Raw genomic sequence first — 20,868 nt, forward strand, 5'->3', positions numbered from 1 at the left:
TTTGTTCCAGGACCAGGAAGAGCTGTTCTGCCTCTTCGGCAGTACTCTGATTTTTATCTCATGAAAATTGTAAATCATGTTGCCAGTCATGTGTCTGCCCAGTACCTTGAGTTCTTGATGACTTGGGGACAAATTTATACCTCCTTCCGGTTCGTTCACAGAGTGCATTTTATGTTGCCCTCACTCGTGGCTCCACCTGACTGGCCCACACTGATTACTCTTTTGATTTCCTTTTTCTTACCCATTTTTATATTTCATCTTTTGTGAAGCTTTCTAGGCTACCCAACTGAATCAGTAAAATAAATACTCATTAGAGTTCCTCTTGGTTTTTCTACCCAGATTTATAAAACTAGCAGTTGACCCTGGGAGAATACTGATTTCCCCCCTTCCTTGCCCCACCTCTGACCTCTGACTCTGCCCTCAGCAGAAGATACAGGAACAGCTTTCCTGCCTTGGAGAGCGATGCTCGGTAGACTTAGATATCTAGGTCTGTGGTTTCTCTCTTTTCTTGATGGAAGCTAAGTTTTATCTTTGCTCAGTTCACTAACCTAACTCCTTTCCTGTTTGCATTATTAGCTTGACTCCACGAGAATTCAACTCCTATGGCTCCCGCCGAGGTAATGATGCCATCATGGCACGGGGGACGTTTGCCAACATTCGCTTATTAAACAAATTTTTGAACAAGCAGGCACCACAGACGATACATCTGCCCTCTGGAGAAATTGTGAGTACTGTGTCTTTGTCAGGCTCTGCGTGGTTGGGTATTTACACAGTCGCTTTCCTTTGGGTCTCATTTTTTCTTCATAGCCCCATGCTACCTCTTGTTTCGAGAGAGTTCAGCATGGGTAGAGATGCCCTTTAAAGTTTTACAGCTTTCTCTTCCTGCTTAGAGATTCTGCTTCATGATGTAACTAAACCTCATTTCCTGGGAGTTGAATTTACAAAGCCTCTGGGTGAAATGTCGTCAGTTCAGAGTATTTGAGGGGGAACTTCCAGGTTAACGTAGAGGATACTTACCAACAGGTGCTATTGTATGACTTTATTAGCATTTAATTTAAGTCCCCATCCCATGAGGGGAAGAAGGAACGTAGAGGCCCGCGAAGGCCTGCCTGGGTCCTGACGGGAGCCATTTGCAGTTGGCCTGTCACAGTTGGCACTGTTCGTTCCCAGACGGGAGGGAGGCATGTGAGAGGTGGGAGAGCCTGCGCCTTGAGTCCAACCTACCAGCTCTGGAGCTTTCAGCTAGTTATTGCCCTCTCTGAGCCTCATTTTTCTGACCTGCGAAGTAGGATATCCACCCCATAAGGCTCTGAGGCTTAAGCTTAAATGGAATGACATGTATAAAACATGGAGCAGAGTATCTGGCGTATGTCATGGGCCCTCGGCGTCACTTCCCTTTTCAGCAGACGCTGTAAAGCTGCTTCAGAACTGTTTAAGTTACTTGAGAAATCACCTCCTGACTTACTTAAAATAATAACAGCTAGTATTTACATGGAACTTACTACATCCCACGTACCGTTCTAAGCTCTTTGCCTATGTTGACTTATGTAATCCTCATAACAACCCTTTGAGGGAGATAACTGTCCATCTTTTAAGATAATAAAAATGGAGATTAAGACCCAGGGAGTCTGGGGGCGCCTGGGTGGCTAAGTTGGTGGAGCATCCAACTCTTGCTTTCAGCTCAGGTCAAGATCTCGGAAGCCTGAGATCGAGCCCCGCAACAGTCTCCACGCTAGGTGCGGAGTCCGCTTAAGTTTCTCTCTTTTCCTCTGCCCCTCCCCCGCTAAAATCAATCAATCAGTCAGTCTTCAAAACAAAACCCAGGTAGCCTGGCTCCAACATCAGTGCGGTTTGCCACCACCCACACCGCCTCACTTGTAACAGATTATATTTTGGTAAAACAAACCCTTCATAGGTAATCATTGATCACCAGGACCCAAAATAAAGTCGGTGCCGGTAGGTAGTTGTGCAGTGAAGAGCAAGGATGATAAACAAACTATTAAAGATACAGTTAGGTGGTGGAATGCCCAAGAGACAAGGGGAAAGATGTGCAGTATAGACGCTGGGGGGCCTCCAGTGTACTGACTGTCATAGTGAACCTCACGTATTTACAAGCCCTGTCATGACACAGAACTTCTGGTCAGATGTTCAGGGCCTCATCTTAAATAAGGAGACAGAATCAGAGATGAACAGACATTTGAGCCAAGCCTTGAACTTGAAAGATAGACTTAGACAAAGAATGGGGGGAGGGGCACAGGGGAAGGGAAAGAAAGATAATGCAAAGAGTAGAAGAAAACGAAAAAAAGATTATCTTCTCAGAGTGATGAAATGATTTTCTGTTGGCATAATCAAAGGATGACAAAGGGCTCTTGATAAAAAATAAATAGTAATTTAGAAAGAAAGAAAAGGCTGTTTAAAAAAAAAAAAAAAAGCCCCCAAAATATTTCATAGGAAAAGTTGATTAGTTGAGAAAATCTCTCAGAATATAGAACAGAAAGACAAAGGAAAAATTAGAAAGTATAAGAAAATTAAAGACTAAAATGAGGAGACTCAGCATCTGACTAAACAGAGATGCTAAGAAGAGAAGAGAGGAAATTATCCAGGAAGTAACACAAGGAAAATTCCCCGACTGCAAGATCCGACTCCACATGACAGCCACTGAATACCCCCACATGATTACGGAAGACCAGCTCCAAATCGCATCGGTGTGAAGTTAGGAACAGCAGAGATAAGGGGAAGATCTAGAAACTTCCGAAGAGGGAAAAACAGCTTCTGTACGATGTGCTGGGGATCAGCAGTGCTCAAACCAACGCTGGAAACTTAGACTGGCTTGCACCCCAAAATCCCATATCCCGTGTTAAAGTAATAACACATTCAGATTCAGAAACTTTAAAGATACTCCTCAATCCCTGTCTCAGGAAGCCAGTTGGTGAATGCTTTTTACCAAAATGAGGGAATAAGCCAAAAAAGGGGAAGATGTAAGATCCAGGGAAAGGAAATGCAGGGAACCCCCAGGATGTTTGTGAAGAAAGATTCTTCCATTACAGGAATGCACCATCTCTAGAGAAGAATCAGTCCAAATTAGAGTAGGACTGAAGCTCCAGGAGAGAGATGTCCGTGGAAAAGATTTTTATTTTTATTATTATTATTATTTAAGATTTTATTTATGTGAGAGAGAGAACATGAGCAGAGCGAGGGGCAGAGGGAGAGGCAGGCTCCTGATTGGGGCTCAGTCCCCCAGGACCCTGAGATTATGACCCGATGAGCCACCTAGGTGCCCCTTTGGAAAAGATTTTTAAATGACAGACTGCCTGATACATTTGAATGTCTTTAGAGAAGATTTGTACTTTAGGCAGAGTGTTTGGGGATTAACTGATGGCCTGGGACATAGAAACAGGTAAGTACACACACAAAAAGAGAACTATTAATTCCAGTGGAATTTTTTTTATAATCACCAAGAAAAGGAAATCAGAGTACATTACTTGACCCAGCTACAAATAACATTCACATAGTCAAAGTAGTGCAAACACTAAATATTGACTTACCCAAAATGTATGACATAATTATATATTGGGTGGAGGGGGAGAGGGGACCCAGCGGAATGGTAGTTAAGAGAACTAAATCCCCAGGGTGCCTGGGTGGTTCAGTCGGTTAAGCATCTGACTCTTGATTTCAGCTCAGGTCATGATCTCAGGGTCTTGGAATCGAGCCCTGCATCGGGCTCTGTGCTCAGCGGGGAATCTGCTTCAGGATTCTCTTCCTCTCCCTCTGTCCGTCCTTCCACTCATGCATGCTCTCTCTCTCAAATAATTAAATAAATAAAATCCTTTTAAAAAGAAAGAACTAAATCCCCATCAAAGCAGGAAATTGATAGATAACAAAACTGGAGAAATAGCGAACTGGCAGTTTTAATATAATACTGGAGATGCGGAGGCACAACAATGGAAGAAACCACCAAATTTTGTTCCTCTTCTTTAGAAGAGAGGGAACGTGCAGGGAGCCATTGCTTTATAAGCTCCCCAGATTTGGGTCACAGCATGTGCCACTACGCAGCTCCGTCAGCCCACCGAAATAGTAATTTGAGAAAGCTCACTTGAGAGGTTGATTATATACCTTTCTAGAGCTTCTTTTGAAGGAAACCCTCTCTTGAGGGATTTTTTTCTTTTTCTTTCTTTTTTTTTTACTTAAGTAACCAGGAAGAACAATTGTTTCATATCACCAGCAATGATATCCAGTGTCTTCGTGAAGTCTTGGCACAGCAGAAGATTCAGAGTTCTTGTGAGAAACAAATGAAGCTGTTTGTGAAGGTGTTTCTCATACATACCAAAATATTCGTTAATCCTCTCCTGTCCCTTACCGATCTGTGCTTCCACCGGTGTTTCTACTGTCTCTGCCTTGACCTCCTTGTAGAAGGTGACTAATAAAAGTTTGCATTTTGGGGCGCCTGGGTGGCCCCGTTAGTTGAGCGGCTGACTTTTGATTTTGGTTCAGGTCGCGATCTCAGGGTCCTGGAATCGAGCGCTGCGCCAGGCTCTGCGCTCATCAGGGAGTCTGCTCGAGGATTCTCTCTCTCCCTTTGCCCCTTCCCCCACTCGCACTCGCTCTCTTTCTACCTAAAATAAATAAATGTATGTATGTTTGCATTTTATATAATTTCAGAACATGTCACCTTCTTTGTGGTTGCTACCCTTCTCAAGTGACCATCCCTGAGTCTCTGAGACTGAGTCAAAACCCAGGTTTAGGCGGGATGCTCTGTTTTCTAAGCTTTAAAATAGTTTAATCAATGGAAGAGGGGGAAAAGTCTGATCTACTTTCTTTTTTTCCCTTGATGCCTTAGGATTTGAATGTTTTTCAAAAACCAGGACAAAAACTAGGCATTTCAGTTAAAAGAATATAAAATTCATTGGTAGGGGTGAATAGATGGAGTTATTAGAGATTTGTAAGCCAGGCCACTGATGGGTTGAGTTTTCTGTTGGCTTTGTGTTGACTCGGGCCTGTGCTTCCCACCAGGTCCCACTGGCCCATATCACACTCTGTGCTGCATCTGTAAACCTTGCTTTTCTCTTCCTCAGCTTGACGTGTTCGATGCCGCTGAGCAGTACCAGCAGGCAGGCCTTCCCCTGATCGTCCTGGCCGGCAAAGAGTACGGCTCAGGCAGCTCCCGAGACTGGGCGGCCAAGGGCCCTTTCCTCCTGGTGAGTGTGACGTGCAGGGATCCCAGCAGGCAAGCTCAGGAAAGCGTGAGATGCTTGTTCTGCTCCTGCTTCTTGATGGATCCGCCTTCGCCTCACTCGGTGAAGGGTAATGTAGAGGTGAACTGGTTCCTGAGATCACATTTCATATTCTGGGAACCATGGATCTGTGGGGGTGTCTGTGGAGCAGTTGGGAGGAGGGTCTGTGAAGTCTCTGAAATTACTTTCAAATGTGTGTATGTATGTCTTTTTTTAAGGGGAAAATGGCATGGTTTCCATAATACGCAGGTTGAGGACCGGGGATGTATTTCAGGTCATTGTCCCAGGAGGACAGTAAGCCCGGGCCGCTGCTCCCATGTCCCTTAGGAGGGTCACGGGAGGGTAAAAGTAAGGAGCCTGTGCTTGGCCAGACTTGGAGAGTGCACTTTTTCCAGTGGCTTTTCACTGCCCGTGAGTTGGCTTACAGACCCTCAAGGGAAAAGGAAGCTCTCTCTGGATGTAGACAGGCAGCTCTTCAGAACCTTCGGCCGTTTCAGGGCCTGAGCCCCGTGAGGTGTCCCCATGGAGGGGCCGTGCAGGGGGCAGATGGCTTGTACCTCTGGAGCGTCCGCTGGCCCCGAAAGCAGGGACGCGTCCTGCTCAGCTTGCATTCTCAGGGTTGGGTAAGAGGACTCAGCTGGTGCCAATCTCAGTGATGTATAGCTCGAGCAAAGTAAACCTTGGGAAACACCGCATACGGGGACGTCCACACGTACATAAAGGAGGCGGGGTCTGGCGGGCTCCCCCCGGACGTCCAGGCTTCCGTAAATCTCTTTCAACATCACACCTATGGCTTTGTTTTGTTTTTTATCAATCATTGTATTCTGTGGGGGGACAAAAGATGTTCTTTGTTTACTTGGTAATATATCAAAGCCTGCCTTCTCTAGAAGCTGCTGAAAAGAACAGAGAAATTACAGAAAAGGAAAGGGTTTTAGGGATGGGTTGGGAGCTGGCAGTAGAAATGCAGCCGGTGGGGACCGTAAGAGCTGAAGAAGGCCAAGAGAACTGGCACGCGAGAGGCCCCGAGGCCCTGGGCTTCTGTACGGAACGGCTCCAGGTTCCAGCCGCCCGCGCCGGGCCGCTCGGCAGCGCCGGGCTCTCCGCACGGCAGAGGGGGCTGGATGACCGCTCCGCAGCCCTGCGCAGCGCAGGGACGTGCATAGTACGTGTTTATGAAGCTGCCGCTCTCCCTCAAAGTGAACACGTGCACGGAATATCTCCTGTTCTTGAAACAGGAAGTGCAGAAGCAGCACATCACTTCCTTTCTCTGTAGTAGGTTCTGAAAGTTGCTTTTTTCAGTTGAATCTTTTGTATCTGCACCTCATCAAGGGAAATAAAAGAAAAATTTTTTATGTTTTTTTGCCATGTGGATTCCAGATACAGTGGAAGTGCGCTAAGAGATGCATCACAAAGCAGCCAAGTGTGTGGTCAAACTGCATGGGTTCAAATACCAGATACTACCACTGACTGTGTGGGTGAAGAGAGGGTGCTAGTAGCGTCTACCTCCTAGGGTTGGTGGAGGCTGGAATGAGAGAATCCACTTTGTTATGCTGCCTGTACATTGCAGACAGTCCAGACCAGCTGCTTTGTTATTTATAACTAGAGTCACTGTTTATGTAAACGACTCATTGGTACTTATAAAGAATTGGGGTGTGAGAGGAGTTTTGACTTAAGAAGCCTTTTGTAAAGTTTCTGTGGGTCTAAAGAAAATGGGAACTGTGTCCAATGTACTGTCTTGGCTCCTCAGGGAATCAAAGCTGTCCTGGCTGAGAGTTACGAGCGCATTCACCGCAGTAACTTGGTGGGAATGGGGGTAATTCCCCTCGAATATCTCCCTGGGGAGACTGCAGACACCCTGGGACTCACAGGGCGGGAACGATACACCATCATCATTCCAGAAAACCTCACACCACGAATGAAAGTGCAGGTCAAGGTAAGCCGGAGCCTCCCCGTGCCAGGCCCAAGTGAACGGGACCGTGCGTTCATCACCAATCCCGTGAGAAGGAAATGAGTGGAATTTGGAAGGAAAACAGTCACTCAGCAGGAGTGTGTCAGACCTAGGAGTTCTGCTGGACCTGCTCTGCCTTCACAGCACAGGAGGACACCTGTTGATTGATGACTTATTTCTGTTTACTCATGGACTTACCATCAGTTCCTTTCTTACTCCCCAGCCCCAACCAGCCCCACTGTCTCCTCTGACTCCCAATGTCTCTTTAGCCCAAAGAGTGTTAGGAGCTCGGAGACTGGACATTTTCACATGATCTAAAAACACCTTTTTATTATCAAAATGCAGACACACCCCATTCCTGAGCCTCACCCCAGGCCCCAGGGTTTGATTAGCCCAAAGGTAAAAGTGACAGCCCCCGAGGTGAGGTGAGGTGAGGCAGGTGCCCAGCGCTGAGGTCCCAGGGTCAGCAGCTAGACCAGCTGCCTAAGGGACAACCTTAATGAGACTTCTGCCAACCCACAGCTCCCAGAGAGGGTCTAGAAAATACCATCCCTAGCATCACCAGTAGCTGCTGCCCCAAGAGACCTGGTCCTCGGGTGTCCGTCACCTCCATCTTTCGTACCCCACGGGCTTTACTGTGCAGAGGAGTTGGCTGGGGGGATCTTGTCCAAATGCAGCCCCCGATTCACCCAGTCTGGGTGGGAGCCAGGACAGCACGTGCCCCCAGGTGCTGCTGGCTCTGCTGCTGTGTGGACGTGTTCAGGGGCAGCTCCGAGGGCAGGGTGGGCGTCCCTCCTGACAGCTGCCTGGCCTCCCCCCCACTGGTTCTCCTCTACTTCTTTGTCGTCGCAGCTGGATACCGGGAAGACCTTCCAGGCCATCCTGAGGTTCGACACAGACGTGGAGCTCGCGTATTTCCACAACGGGGGCATCCTCAACTACATGATCCGCAAGATGGCCAAGTAGGTCAGCTGCGCTCGGAGCTGCGCCGGGGGAAGCGAAGTGCCACTAGCCCTCAGGGCCCTTGGTGCAGAGACCGCCGCCTGTGCCGGCCTCGCGCACTGCAGCATGTGAGCACCGAAGCAACTGGCGCCACTCCTCCAGGCACAGAATGAGCAGTTTCTACTTTCTCTATTTTTGTGAATCTTTTTCTCTTTTTCTAGAATTTGGAAGCTAGAATGGTGGGAATGTCAGTGGTGCCAGATAGAGAGAACTTGAGCTTGTCTGTAAAGTCACTGATCACAGAATGTCGATTTTTCACTCTTGGCCTGTTAATGTTCGTCTGGACACAAATAAGTCTTGTCGGAAGGCACCCCCGTCCTCGTTCCTGCTCCTGTTGTCCTCTGCTCCTTGAAACCTTCCCTTGAGGGTCACGGGTCTTTGCATATTATGCCAGTGTTACCTGACATGGCAGATAAAAACGTCCTTGCACCACAAATCGCAGCGGTGACTGAGATTCTCCCCTCCCCTTTTTCCTTCAGATGAATGATCCAGACACCTCGTGGACAGGTCAGACACTGACATTTTTTTGATTATGTACCTTTTGATGGATCAACACTAAAAAAAATGTGATGTTTTCTTTTACTCTCTTCAAAACTTTTCCCTAGAAAATTTTTCATATGTCAGGAGGAGAACCTTGGAGGTGGTTTTGGAGAGAGACTTAGAGCATTTGTAATTTGAATAAGATTAAATCTATTTTCAAGGAAAGCTTGTTGACTTTGGACTTGAATTGTGTTGTGCGTGAGGACCTAGTCTGTAATACTTCGAGCAGCGCAAGTCTCAGACTGTGGCACCCCGAAGCCGGGTGACCTTGAAGTTCTGCTCTTACAACCGCATCCGTACTAGACGGGGGAAGTGGCCGGGCTGAGGACCAGGCCTTCGCTGCCCTGGTCGGGAGCAGACAAGAAGGTAGCGGTAGCAATAATGTAAGTATGGCGAGCAGATCATTTTTTTTATTTTTGTGTCCTATAGTTAATCTGCTTATGTTCATCACTGACATCGTTTTGGGGGTGCATGTCTTAGTCTGCTCCGGCTACCATAACAAAATACAGACTGGGTAGCTCAAACACGTAAAATGTTTTTTCTCCTAGTTCTGGAGGCTAGGAGTCCAAGATCAGATTTCTAGCCAATTCATCTTCTGGTGAGAACTTTCTTCCTGGTTTGTGGACAGCCACCTCCTTGCTGTGTCCTCGTATGTGTTTCCTTAACACGTGTGTGAGGAGAGAGAGGAGGAGCTGGCTCTCTGGTGTCCTGTAAGGACGCTACTTTTATCAGATCAGGGTCCCATTCTTATGACCTTATTTAACCTAATCACTTCCTTAGAGGTCCCATCTCCAGAGAGATGCAGTGGGGGTTAGGGCTTGAACGTGAATTTTGGGGGGACACAAAAACCATGCAGTCCATAACAGGGCACCTTATAGCTCACAGGTTGATCTCCTTGTAATGAATTTTAAATCTCAAATTTAGCACTCAGGGAATGTGGCCTGGCCATCCGAGCACCCAGGATTGAGTCCTGCCTCTACCTCTTCCAAGATGAGGGCCAACGTTAGTGAGCATCCCTGCCCCTGAGGTTGCTGGGACCTAGCTTGTGTTCCTAAGAAAAGATTACAAACAGAACCTTGTTGTATAAAAAAGCCTATGACCTTCAAATAAGGATCCGTCCTAACATAAAAACACAAAGAAGGGCTGAGAAAACAGAACTCTACCCCCTTGGCTCTCCATTACTGCGCTTCTGGGGAGCTGTCTAGCTCCTCGCATTCAGTGGTTATGTGGAGACAGATTCTTGTGGCTATGACTTCCAGAACGGGGTCCCTTCGCTTCCCAACTCCTCTACCTCCAAACGCACCCTCCTTGATCCTGCTCATTAATAAAATGTCTTGCCCAGTGTCATACCCTGGCCCACAACAAGACTGAACAGATAAACTCCTTTGGCCTAGTTTCTCAAGAAGGCACTAGTCCTCTCACTCCAAACTAAATGTTTGCCGTTCTTGCTCAAGGTGCCTGCCAGTCCTCTTCCTCTCCATGGGTTTCTCATCTCCTCTGTTAACAGTTTTCCAAATCCGTTACGCCTGATCCCTCCTAAGAAACCAAGCATTCTTTGGTGTGCACCCTGTGTTAACCGACAGACTTACTTAATACAGCAAATAAGCACATGTGTCTTTGGCTATGGGACAGCCATTAGTAGGTGAGAGTAAGCTTGGGGAAGGGTGTAGTTGTCATGACTCATAGTGCTATTAGAAGCACAACTCAAACTGGTTAAGCAAAAACGGTAACAATAATAATATTGGCTCATAGAACTTGAAGAACAGAGGTAGCTACAGCCATAGGCTTGACTGGATCCAGGGACGCAAACTCAGGTTCCCTCGCTATCATTTCTCCTCTGGTCTTGCCTCATTCTTTCGGGCTGCTCCAGGTACGTGGGGATATGGCCACCGGCAGCTCTGGGGTAACAGTTAGTAGTTCGTGATCTTAGAGGTTTATCTCCCAGTATTCTCTAGGCTAAAGTTGGGAGTTTCCAAGTCACCAAAATGAAGAACCATATTTTGAGCCCAGTTTCCCTTTCAAGGTTATGTGAGGACAGTGGAGTACCCGGCAGGGTTATGTAGAAGCAATGTAGACTGACTTCTGGAAAAACAGTAAGGTTCCCTGGCTGCTTTCTGAGGAAGCTGTTAAATTCATGACCGCAAACAGAATTTAACAGCCAAATCATTTTTGTTCACCCAGACAGCCTAATTATCACGAACAAAGATTATATAATTATAGCTGATAGTTTTAATAGTTCTAATAATTTGCATCCCAAGAACGGAGGCCTACGTATTAAGTGCAGATTTGCTGAGTGAAATGCGTAGTTGTATTACGTGGTATAATAAAAGACTACCTGGTATGATCCTGAAATGAACATTCCGGTTTGGCTCGGGTTGTCTACTCCACGTCAGGGCTGCCCACCACAGGACGGAGCAGTGCCCCGTGAATAACAGGGCTCCAGGGTCAGCGTATGTGGGAACCACTGAGTTAAAGGGGTCTTGTTAGCACAGAACTGACACAATGCCACATGGTAACAGTTATGGTGTCAGTCACTCACTCATTTGAGGGGCGGGCTGGCAGCATTTGGTTCAGGAGCCCGTCTTGACCGCAGAATGTTTTCATCAGAGCATCTCACAGCGTGTGTGTTCCACAGGCCTTGCTTGAGGAAATGCTGACCTGATGCTTTGTCTTTTAAATTCAAGTAATAATATCAGTATTATCCCCTGAAACTAATAATACAGTACAGGTTAATCAAATTGAATTTAAATTTGAAAAATTTTTTAAATAAATTTAAGTAATCATATCAGTTGTAAGTACAGGAATCAGAGTTTACAGCCCTTATTACATAATCAGGCATTTGACTGAAGGCAACTTCTCATTTCAGGTAAAACACCCATCACAGTGTCAGCACTGGCAGGAACCATAGAGAAACAAGGTCCGGCAGGTGTGTAATGTGAACCACCTGAGGAACTTCACAAAGTACACGTGGCTGGACACCCGGCCAGGACGTCCTAATGGGGGTGGGGCATGTGCCCATGAAAAAGACTCCCCACTTGGTTCGGACATACAGCTTTTGACCGAGAAATCCAATGACCAGCATTTAGGCATCAGTCAAGAGTTTGCAATTCTTCAAACACTAGGTTTTTTGATTCAGTAAATAGTAACCGAGTGCCTAACTCCGTTCCAGGCTCTGTGCCTGGCAGTGTGGCTTGACTCAGGGCAAAAATCCAATAAGGAAATTCTAAGATTTTTTTGTTTCACCTTCAGTCTGTCTTCTGTTGGCTGCAGAGAGGACTCTTTACCTTCATCCAAACTGGACCATTTAGATACTTGAAAGAACTTTTCTCAAATCTCCAGTAGGTGTTTTTTAAACATCCTGTTAGCTTTCTTAAACAACAGCATCCAGACAAGGCAATCACAAATAAAAAGAGATACTTGTTGAGACTGTGATTTATATAATATATATTTGGCTTTCGTTCCCATTTCTGGCACTGAGCTCCTACAACCCACCCATGGAATTTCCTAAGTGACTCAAGTGACAAAGGTGTCTCTTGTTATGTTAATGACATGACTTTTAGACCACGCCTACGGATGGGGCTGGTTGCCAGTGCGACCAGCTCTATGATTCTAGGGCTGGAACTCTGTCCCGCCCCCTGACAACTGGGGAGTGGAGCTGGAGGTTGACTCAATCACCCATGGCCAATGATTTGGTCAGTCATGCTTATATAATGAAGCTTCCATAAAAACCCAAAGGACAGGGTTGGAGAGCTTCCACTTGATGAACAGGTGGAGATTTGGAGAGGACGTGCGAACTCCTTGTCCTTTCCCAGACCTTGTCCTATGCATGTCTTCCATCTGACTGTTCTGAGTTATATCCTCTTCTAGTAACCCGGTGATTAAGAAAATACAATGTTTCTCGGAGTTCTGTGAGCCACTCTAGCAGATTAATTAAATTCAAGGAGGTGGTCATGGGAATCTGTGATCTGCGCCTGTCAGTGAGAGGCACAGGTGGTTACCTGGATTTGCAGCTGACACCTGAAGTGGGAGGGGGTGGGGCAGCCTTACAGGACTTAACAAGAACAATTTCAGTATATTAAGGGCAAAAGTCAAGTTTTGGTGGAAACACTTCCAACGTTTAATTCGTTCATTCATTCACTCATTCCATTGTGTACTGAGTGGCTACTGGGTGTACAGTGGCAGTCGGTTGTGAAAGGAAGGATAGGAAAAGAAGTTAAGGCTTTTTAATTTTTCCCAAGTAGAGCTCCATTGGCCTACAGAGCATTAGTGCTCTGATGCACTGACTTGTGCTTTATATGTGTGATAGAGTTCAAACTGCTGAAAACAATAAACAGGGTGAAGTTAAGTGACATACTCCGTTTAATACAAGCCTGGGTGAAGTATCTTCACAGTGGTACAACTGATCCATGATTGTACCCACTGGGGCTGATTTCTTCAGTCAAGGTCATCCATTCCCTATAGCTAAAGACTGAGGTCCTGAGGTCATTTGGACATTTCTGCAGCATCAAAGGGTATCTTCTCCAAAAGAAAGTCCCTCCACTTTGCATATAGTTTCTGAGCTCCAGTAGCAATATCTTCCACCACAAAGCTTTCTATTTTTATCACTGGAATCTCAAATGTCTTGTACTTCACATGGATTCCCCAGTCATGGCTGCAGTTCTCTCTGGAACAGAAGATCTTTGCTGTCTTCTCGAAATACCCAAAGCTCTTTGGTTTGGGGTGTAATTTACTCACATAGCACTTCCTAAAATCATCTCCAACCACAGTGTAATGGCAGTCCTACAGATGAAGGAGTTGAATAATACACAAAACAGAACGTTAGAACCAGTACAGAACTGTGATTTTAAAAAACTGCACAACAATCTGAGATGAAGAGCAGGTAGGATCCCACTTACTTTATAGATGGGGTAAGAAGGAAATATGCATTCACCTGAAGGCCAGACTAGAATCCATGCAATTTGACTCCTACTTACAACAGTGGAGGTGAGGGTGGGGGTAGGGATGCAAGGGAGGTGATAGGGGCCATCTCATGAAGAAGAGGACTAAGAAGTTTCTAGGCTACCGAGCTTCTGAAAGTAGATACTCTTTATTAATTCAGAAACAAAAAGGGGTATTTGTTGAAGCTCTCCAAAGCCTGCATTTACCTGACAGGCACAATCCAAAGGATACGGAGAACAACAAAGGGTCAATGTGGATCTGCAGAGGGTCACAGACTCGTGTCCAGAGGCTCCAACTACAGTGAGCCTTAGAGTAAACCCAAGAAACGCCACTCTACACAACAGACGCAGACCCAACATACCAGCGCCTCGGGAAAACAGAGTCACAAAGGGCCGTTTCAATAGAAAAATTGCTCAAATGGTTGCTGAAAGGACCCTTTCTAGCTAAAGAAGCAGATTCATAAAGGCATGGGAATTGCTAGTATCACCCTTAATATTATGCTTCTCGCTCAAACAGATGGACTGATTAGAGACTTCAGCTTTCCAAAGACCAAAGAGAATACCAGTAACTCATCATCTGGACCAGCCTTCCCTCCATCAGCAGCAATGGAGTTACAGCCAATTTTTGTCTTTGGAGACTTTCCTATCCAAAATTTTTCAGAAAAAAAAGGGCAACTAACCGGCAGATGTTTTTAAAATAAGATATTTTCTTTCCATTATAAAAGTGATCTATATCCCAAAAAGAAAGTTTAGAAAACATAAAATAGTAGAAAAAATCATGGAGTCTCACTGCAAAATAGGAATACATTTTAGTATATTTCCTCTAGTCTTTTTTCTGGACAAAGATAATTTTTTAATGTTTTTGTTGTTGATGGTGATGGTGGCATTGTCACTATTATTTCACACTCCTAAAGTCACAGCATATTTACGACTTTGTATCCTTGTTATTTTTTCCACTTCACCATAGTTTGTAAGAGATCATTTCATTATTAATAAACTTCACTTTGGAATTACTTTAGATTTATAGAAAAAGTGCAAAATTGTCCAGACGTTTCCTGTATCCCCTTCACCCATCTTCCCTGAATGTTAACATCTAACATACCATAATATATTTGTCAAAACTAAGAAATTAGGATCGGAACATTATTATTTACTGAATTACAGATTTTACCACTTTTTCTAATTAATAGTCTTTATCTGTTCTAGGATCTAACTCAGGATACCCCATTCATTTAGCATGACCATTATTTTTAGTGACTACATAATATTTAATTAATTCTTTTTCTTCTTCATTGTTAAGGGTTTGCTTTCAAAACTTTTTTGGCTTTTTATAATATCATGACCATGATAATAACAAAAATAAAAATATTTTTACTATAAATATCAAATATCTCACGGATAGAGAGTAAGCTTTAATTAGTGCTGACAAATGACCCAGTGCTCTTTGCTCAAAGGCTGCTTACCTCCACCACTCTGATGTCAGCTGTGTAACACGCAAAGCCCTTGCACTTTCTGCAGAGCAGTTTTTTATTTTCCTTATCAGGTACACGTTCTACTTTTCCTTGACTATCCCTGATGAGTTTTTCTTGAATCTGTATCTGGAGAACCTACATGCAAAAACCCAAAAAACAAAAACAAAACCCACCTCGTCAGTATAACTGTATAACTAGGAGTTGTATACACACGTGCAAACACACACACGTTTATTATCATTCATTCATCTACAACTTCCAAGAACATATGGTACCTGGCTTTGTTTATAAAAATCCCATAGATAATTTTATTGGGTTCTCCTAATTCTTTGTTAGTCAGTGTTTAACTGTGATCTCCAATGAGCCTTTTAATTTTTGCATCAAAGATGCCCACAAGGGGGCGCCTGGGTGGCTTAGTCGGGTAGGCGGCAGGCTCTTGGTTTCGGCTTGGTCATGATCTCAGGGTCCTAGGATCAAGCCCCACATCAGGCCCTGTGGTCAGCAGAGAGTCGACTTAAGGACTCTCTCTCTCCCTCTCCCCCTTCATCTGTCCCTCTGCTCTCTCACTCTCTTGCTTTTTGCAATAAATAAATAAATCTTAAAAAAAAAAAAAATGCCCATAAATTACTAAAGATGTTCATAAAACAGTCATGTGACCCATGCTTTCTACTTTAGTATTTGGCAAAATATTTTAAATCCTTCATAAATAAACATATGTATTGACTGTTTCAGGCATAATTACACCCACTTCTAGGGCAGAGACCCATTAAATGGAACAGCAGGCAGAAGAGTTCCCATCACCTAAATCTTTTTTCTCTCTCCCCTTACAACCACAGAGAGTATTGCTGATTTACAGTAAAGTTAAATGCATGTATACTATGACTGCATTCTATTTCAAAACTTAGGGCATGCCTAAGTGCAACTAAGAACCTGGACATTATAGGGGCACCTGGGCGGCTCAGTTGGTTAAGGTCTGCCTTCAGCTCAGGTCATGATCCCAGGGTCCTGGGATCAAGCCCCACACTGGGGAGTCTGCTTGTCACTCTCTCTTTGCCCCTCCCCCTACTCGCGCTCTCTCTCTCTCTCTCTCTCTCTCTCAAATAAATAAAATCTTTAAAAAAAATACACCTGGACATTATAGATAAAATAAACCTAAGAAGATTCAGAAGGGTGAAGAGAGGAAGGCAGACAACTAGAAATCACAAAACCCTAAGAACAAAATGGTGGTGAACAGCCTGGTTTCTTTTCACTTCATATATCCCAGATTTGAGGCTGAAGGAACTGGCAACCAGAAATGCCTACAGACACAGATAAAAAAGTGTCTCAACAGAAGCCTACTCTGTGTAGCCAAAGGACCAGGAAAGGGGCAGCCTAGCAAAACAAAAAACTTTTAGACAATAGCTGTTCTACTCCCGCCAAACATCAGAGAATAAAACAAACAACTGTGGCCACCCCAATCCATGCCAGCGAAGACCGAGGGGGCACCTCGATTTCCACTTTGCAGAGCTGTAACTGGCATCTCGACACTTCTGCCTAGGGGTGTCAGAGAATGCCAGGGAAGGAGCCACACTCTCAGCCCCGCCACACAGTAGCCGCCCTTGCCTGTGATGTCAGTGGAGACCCTGCGGGGAGCCAGGATGCCCAGCCCACCCACAGAATGACCAGCTACCAACAGGTCCCAGCCACACTGGTTCTGGGCTCCCTCTCTTTACCACCGCTGCCTGTTTTCTATGGCTTTTAGGGGAATCCCAGATGCTATTCAACAGATGTTTAACCTGTTTTTGTCTCACCCCACTCTCATCCCGGTGAGCTGCCTATAAAGAGTCTGTGTCTGGCTGAGCCTCCATCTCCCTCAAAAGGCTTTTACTCTTTTTCTCTTGCCACACACGAGTCTACATGGCTGGTTACCCAGTGGAAGAGAAAAAAATTATGGCATGGGCATTAAAGCTGTTATGGTTTTAAGGACTTTACTGCCAACGTCAACATATGCTACAAAATGGGAAGATGACTCTGTGAAAAACCTCTATTCTCAGTAAAATTCGGGAGGAAAATTAAGAGGAACTAAAAAATTTCCCTGCAGTTCTCCTCAATGAAAATGTGGAAGAAGTATTTCTAAATATTTTAGTCTCTAAACTTCAGGAAGAAATGTTTCTAAAAACAAGTAAACACTGACATAGAGTTGTCATTTTATGTCCTAAAATAAGTGTTAATTTGCTCTAGAACCCTGCATCTCAAAACTGTTTTGAGCAAAGCGATTATGACTTTTTAAAATTATGGACACTGTGGAGTTGGTCTACTTAATTGTAAGGTTCATCTTTGTGAAGTTCAAGTCTGTCTCATGCCTCTGTCCATAACAATTCTCATTTTTGGAGCACTTACTTGATTCCAGGCACTGTGCTGAGCAATGCATAGACCCCATTTTATCTCCAAAACTTCCCTGTGAATTAAATACCTTACGAATGAGGAGACGGATGATTTAAGAGAGAGAGTAACCGCAGAGTACATGAGGTCACACACCTGCTAAGTGGCAGAGATCCCAAGATGAAAGTCTCTGCAAAGGGTCTGGAGAAAGTGTGGGGGTGCATGTATGTGGTACATGTGTGCCTGTGTGTGCGTGTATGTGCGTGTTTGTGTTTCTTGACGTTCCCCAATCTGGTTCCATGCTTCTGTTATAAAGGAAATTACAGTAAAATGAAGGTCACTGCCAAGAGGCTGAGCTGAACAGACACGTCACTCCACAGCTGCATTCCTACCCATACCTGCAAGCAGGCACTCTAACACATGCACCGTGCACGGGGGGCTTTTCTCTGAGGACTCTGGATGTTAGGGAGACACAGATTTGAGGGCAAGACCGAGAAGGGCTGTGTCTTGCCGTGTGAGGGTGCAGACCTCAAGATGAGCTGCCGACTCGAGGGCCATCTAACTCGGTTTGCTCTTTTATAACTAAAAACCTCACTTCAGGTATTAGCACATATTTTAATCTCATTGAGACCTAAAGCTAAATGAATCTGATGTTCACTGCAGGCCAAAACTTTAAGTGTAAACTTACTGTTCTCATGCAGCACTCAGAGCAATATGATAAAGGCACCAACTACCCTCACATGCTGCTTGTTACTCACGGTTAGATTCTGAAACAGTGACGCACATGAAAAGACTTACCTTTTCTTTAAATACGGCTTCATTCCACGTCTGAAGCCTTAAAATGGAGTCATTCATCATTTTTTCTTTGTATATGTTTATTTTTTCTTTTTCAATTACATCAGCATTGCTGGTCAGAAGGAAGCACTTGCTACCTCTTGCTCTTCCTCTGCCTATTAGAAAATAAATATTTTATTTGGTGTCTTTGACTTAAAACTCTGATAAATCTGAGAAGAGGTAAATAAAGGGGTACTCCTGAAATTCAACTTTGATTCCCTGAAACCCTCTTTCAGAGGAAAGCTGAGCTGTTAGAGCACGGACTCCAATGCAGGTGTGCGCCTCCATATTAAGCTACATGTTAACCAGGAGCCCACCTTAAACTGGCTTCCTTGGGGGGTCGGTCTCCAGGGTGCAGTGTAAGTGGACAGCTGCACTATCAGAGACACTGCCATAAAGACAATCCAACACGAACACTCAGGAGGACACCGTGAGCACTCTAAGATGAATAATGAACAGATCCTCCCTCAAGAGCCCTCAAGGAGGTGGGGAAATAGATATGTTCACCAGAATATAGGTGGAAATCATCAGTGCAATAAGGAAGCTAAATTAAAGGACTATGAGCATTCAAAAGTTTATTGCCAATTGGAGGAATCAGGGACAGGTGTTACGGAAGCAGGGGAAGAGGGAAGAAGTAAAACAAAGATTACCAGTAGCAGCACGAGTGCTTTCTTCAACAAGGAGAAAATGACAAAGTCAGGTTGGCAGAAGTGGATAATGAATAAAGGGGAAGAATGGGAAATAGGTTGGAAAGATAAGCTGGTGCTGGATTGGGAGCTTTCTAACACCATGTAAATTGGGAACTACTAGGGTCTCTATAAAGGGAAGTGATGTGCCCAGAGCTGTTTTTCAGGAAGTAACAGAGCAGCTGTTGTTATGGAAATTGGAAAAAGGAAGAGGGGCTAGTTAGGACATCACCTAGTTCAAGTGAGACAGAAGAATTCTATGGAGTAGCTCTTCTACAATACAGGGGCCCATCATTACCACAAGCACAACTACACATTGGCTGCCAAAGTCTCAATCCAAGTGGGAATCATCTTTCCATAAACATGTCAGTCAATGTTGGTCAAGTAAACAGTATTCATCATAAACAAGAATCCAAATAGGGTATATATCAGTGGGCAAAACCGTACCCACCCAATCCTGAGCAAGTACGTCGCCGTCAGGGTCAAAGACGCCAGAGTCCATTGTGCCAATGGTCATACAGCCACTATGGCTTGGTAAAGGAGAAAAGTCCAGAAGCACAATGACTAGGAGAGAGCGTGTTTCTAAATGACAGACATGCTCACAAATCAGACAAGCTGGCAGCCATTTAGTAAGGGCGTCAAAGCTTTTCTCACCTCTGGTTTGGATCATTCTGATGACATTGCCCACATACTCATACAGGATGACCAAGTTACACTGTGCAATGTCGATGCCCTCATCAGCAACGGAGGTGGCAATCAGAATCTTGTTATCGCCATCGGTTCTGAATGCATCCAATGCACACTTCTGCGCTGGGAGCGTCATCCCTGCGTCAGAGGCAGAGGGCATTACACAACTCACCAAAGAGGGAACTTTACCCTTGAAAAATGGCCATTAACTATGAAATGCTTATTATGTGCCAAATACTGTGATAAGTCCTTTATATTCATGATGTCAAAACAACCCTAGGCAGTAGGGCCTCTTCCTATCCTTGTTTGAGAGAAGACATTATGGTGGTGTTTAACAATTTGGATTCTGTCACAAGACTGCCTGAGTTCAAATCCCAGCTGTGGTATTTACCAGCTGTGTGACTTCAGTCATGTTATCTCAAAACAAATATTGATTTTTTTTTTTTTTTGGCAAAAAAACCTATCAACAACTACCAACAATTAGTACTTTTTTACAAAAGTATTCATCATAATGCCTTTGCATGTGTATAGGACTTTACAGCTGGCAAAACAGTTTCACAGCTACTTATTCACCGGAATTTCACAAAGCCCTTTTAGGCCAATGTGGCAAGTGTTATAATTCCCCTTTACAGATGAAGACCTTGAGGTTTTGGAAGTATGATAAATTGACAGGCTAGTTAGTGGCAGAACCAGGCTTTGAATTTAAGTCTGAGGCCCTAACAGTGTGCAGTTCTCACCCAGTGATATACTGAGAAGAAAAAGAATTTCAGTGGTCTCCACCTTCAAGTTAACAGAATTTATAAAAGTTCTAATTTTTTCCGAGTACACTGGCAGCCAAAATCTTCAGATGTATTTTGTTAAGGCCAAAACAATTTCTTTTTACCATCATCTTCTACTGAACAATGAGCATGCCCAAGACAGACACCATACTTCACGAATTTCTAAACTTACTCATCCACTTGTTCATCAAACACTTATTCAGCAGTTATAGTTTGTCAGATGAAAATGGCTAAAAGGCATCGGAAACCAGGGATGTACTGTATGGTGACTAACATAATAAAAAATCATTTAAAAAAATGGCTAAAAGGTCCATTTTTATCTACAAGGATCTCGTGGAAGAAGGATATCAATAGGAAGCTATAATTCAAGATGATGAGCAATGGAATGGAG

The 20,868-nt window shown here is 44.5% G+C and overlaps 2 protein-coding genes across 3 annotated transcripts in view; one reads left to right on the top strand and one right to left on the bottom strand.

Annotated features, from left to right (window-relative positions):
- ACO1 (aconitase 1) overlaps positions 1–8,886 on the top strand; it is a 54,364-nt gene extending 45,478 nt beyond the window's left edge. The window contains exons 18-21 of the mRNA XM_040631497.1: positions 577–724; positions 5,073–5,195; positions 6,979–7,164; positions 8,032–8,886. Coding sequence (XP_040487431.1) covers positions 577–724; positions 5,073–5,195; positions 6,979–7,164; positions 8,032–8,145 — 571 coding nt within the window. The 3' untranslated portion in view covers positions 8,146–8,886. The remainder of the gene's footprint in view (positions 1–576; positions 725–5,072; positions 5,196–6,978; positions 7,165–8,031) is intronic.
- Positions 8,887–12,809: 3,923 nt separating this feature from the next.
- DDX58 (DExD/H-box helicase 58) overlaps positions 12,810–20,868 on the bottom strand; it is a 36,430-nt gene continuing 28,371 nt past the window's right edge. For both annotated transcript variants that reach the window (XM_008695096.2, XM_008695097.2), the window contains 4 exons: positions 19,666–19,836; positions 18,290–18,441; positions 15,122–15,265; positions 12,810–13,500 (listed from right to left, as the gene is read on the bottom strand). In XM_008695096.2, coding sequence (XP_008693318.2) covers positions 13,204–13,500; positions 15,122–15,265; positions 18,290–18,441; positions 19,666–19,836 — 764 coding nt within the window. In that variant the 3' untranslated portion in view covers positions 12,810–13,203. The remainder of the gene's footprint in view (positions 13,501–15,121; positions 15,266–18,289; positions 18,442–19,665; positions 19,837–20,868) is intronic.

Source organism: Ursus maritimus, unplaced genomic scaffold (assembly GCF_017311325.1).
Source record: "Ursus maritimus isolate PB19 unplaced genomic scaffold, ASM1731132v1 scaffold_17, whole genome shotgun sequence".
NCBI classification, from domain to species: domain Eukaryota; kingdom Metazoa; phylum Chordata; class Mammalia; order Carnivora; family Ursidae; genus Ursus; species Ursus maritimus.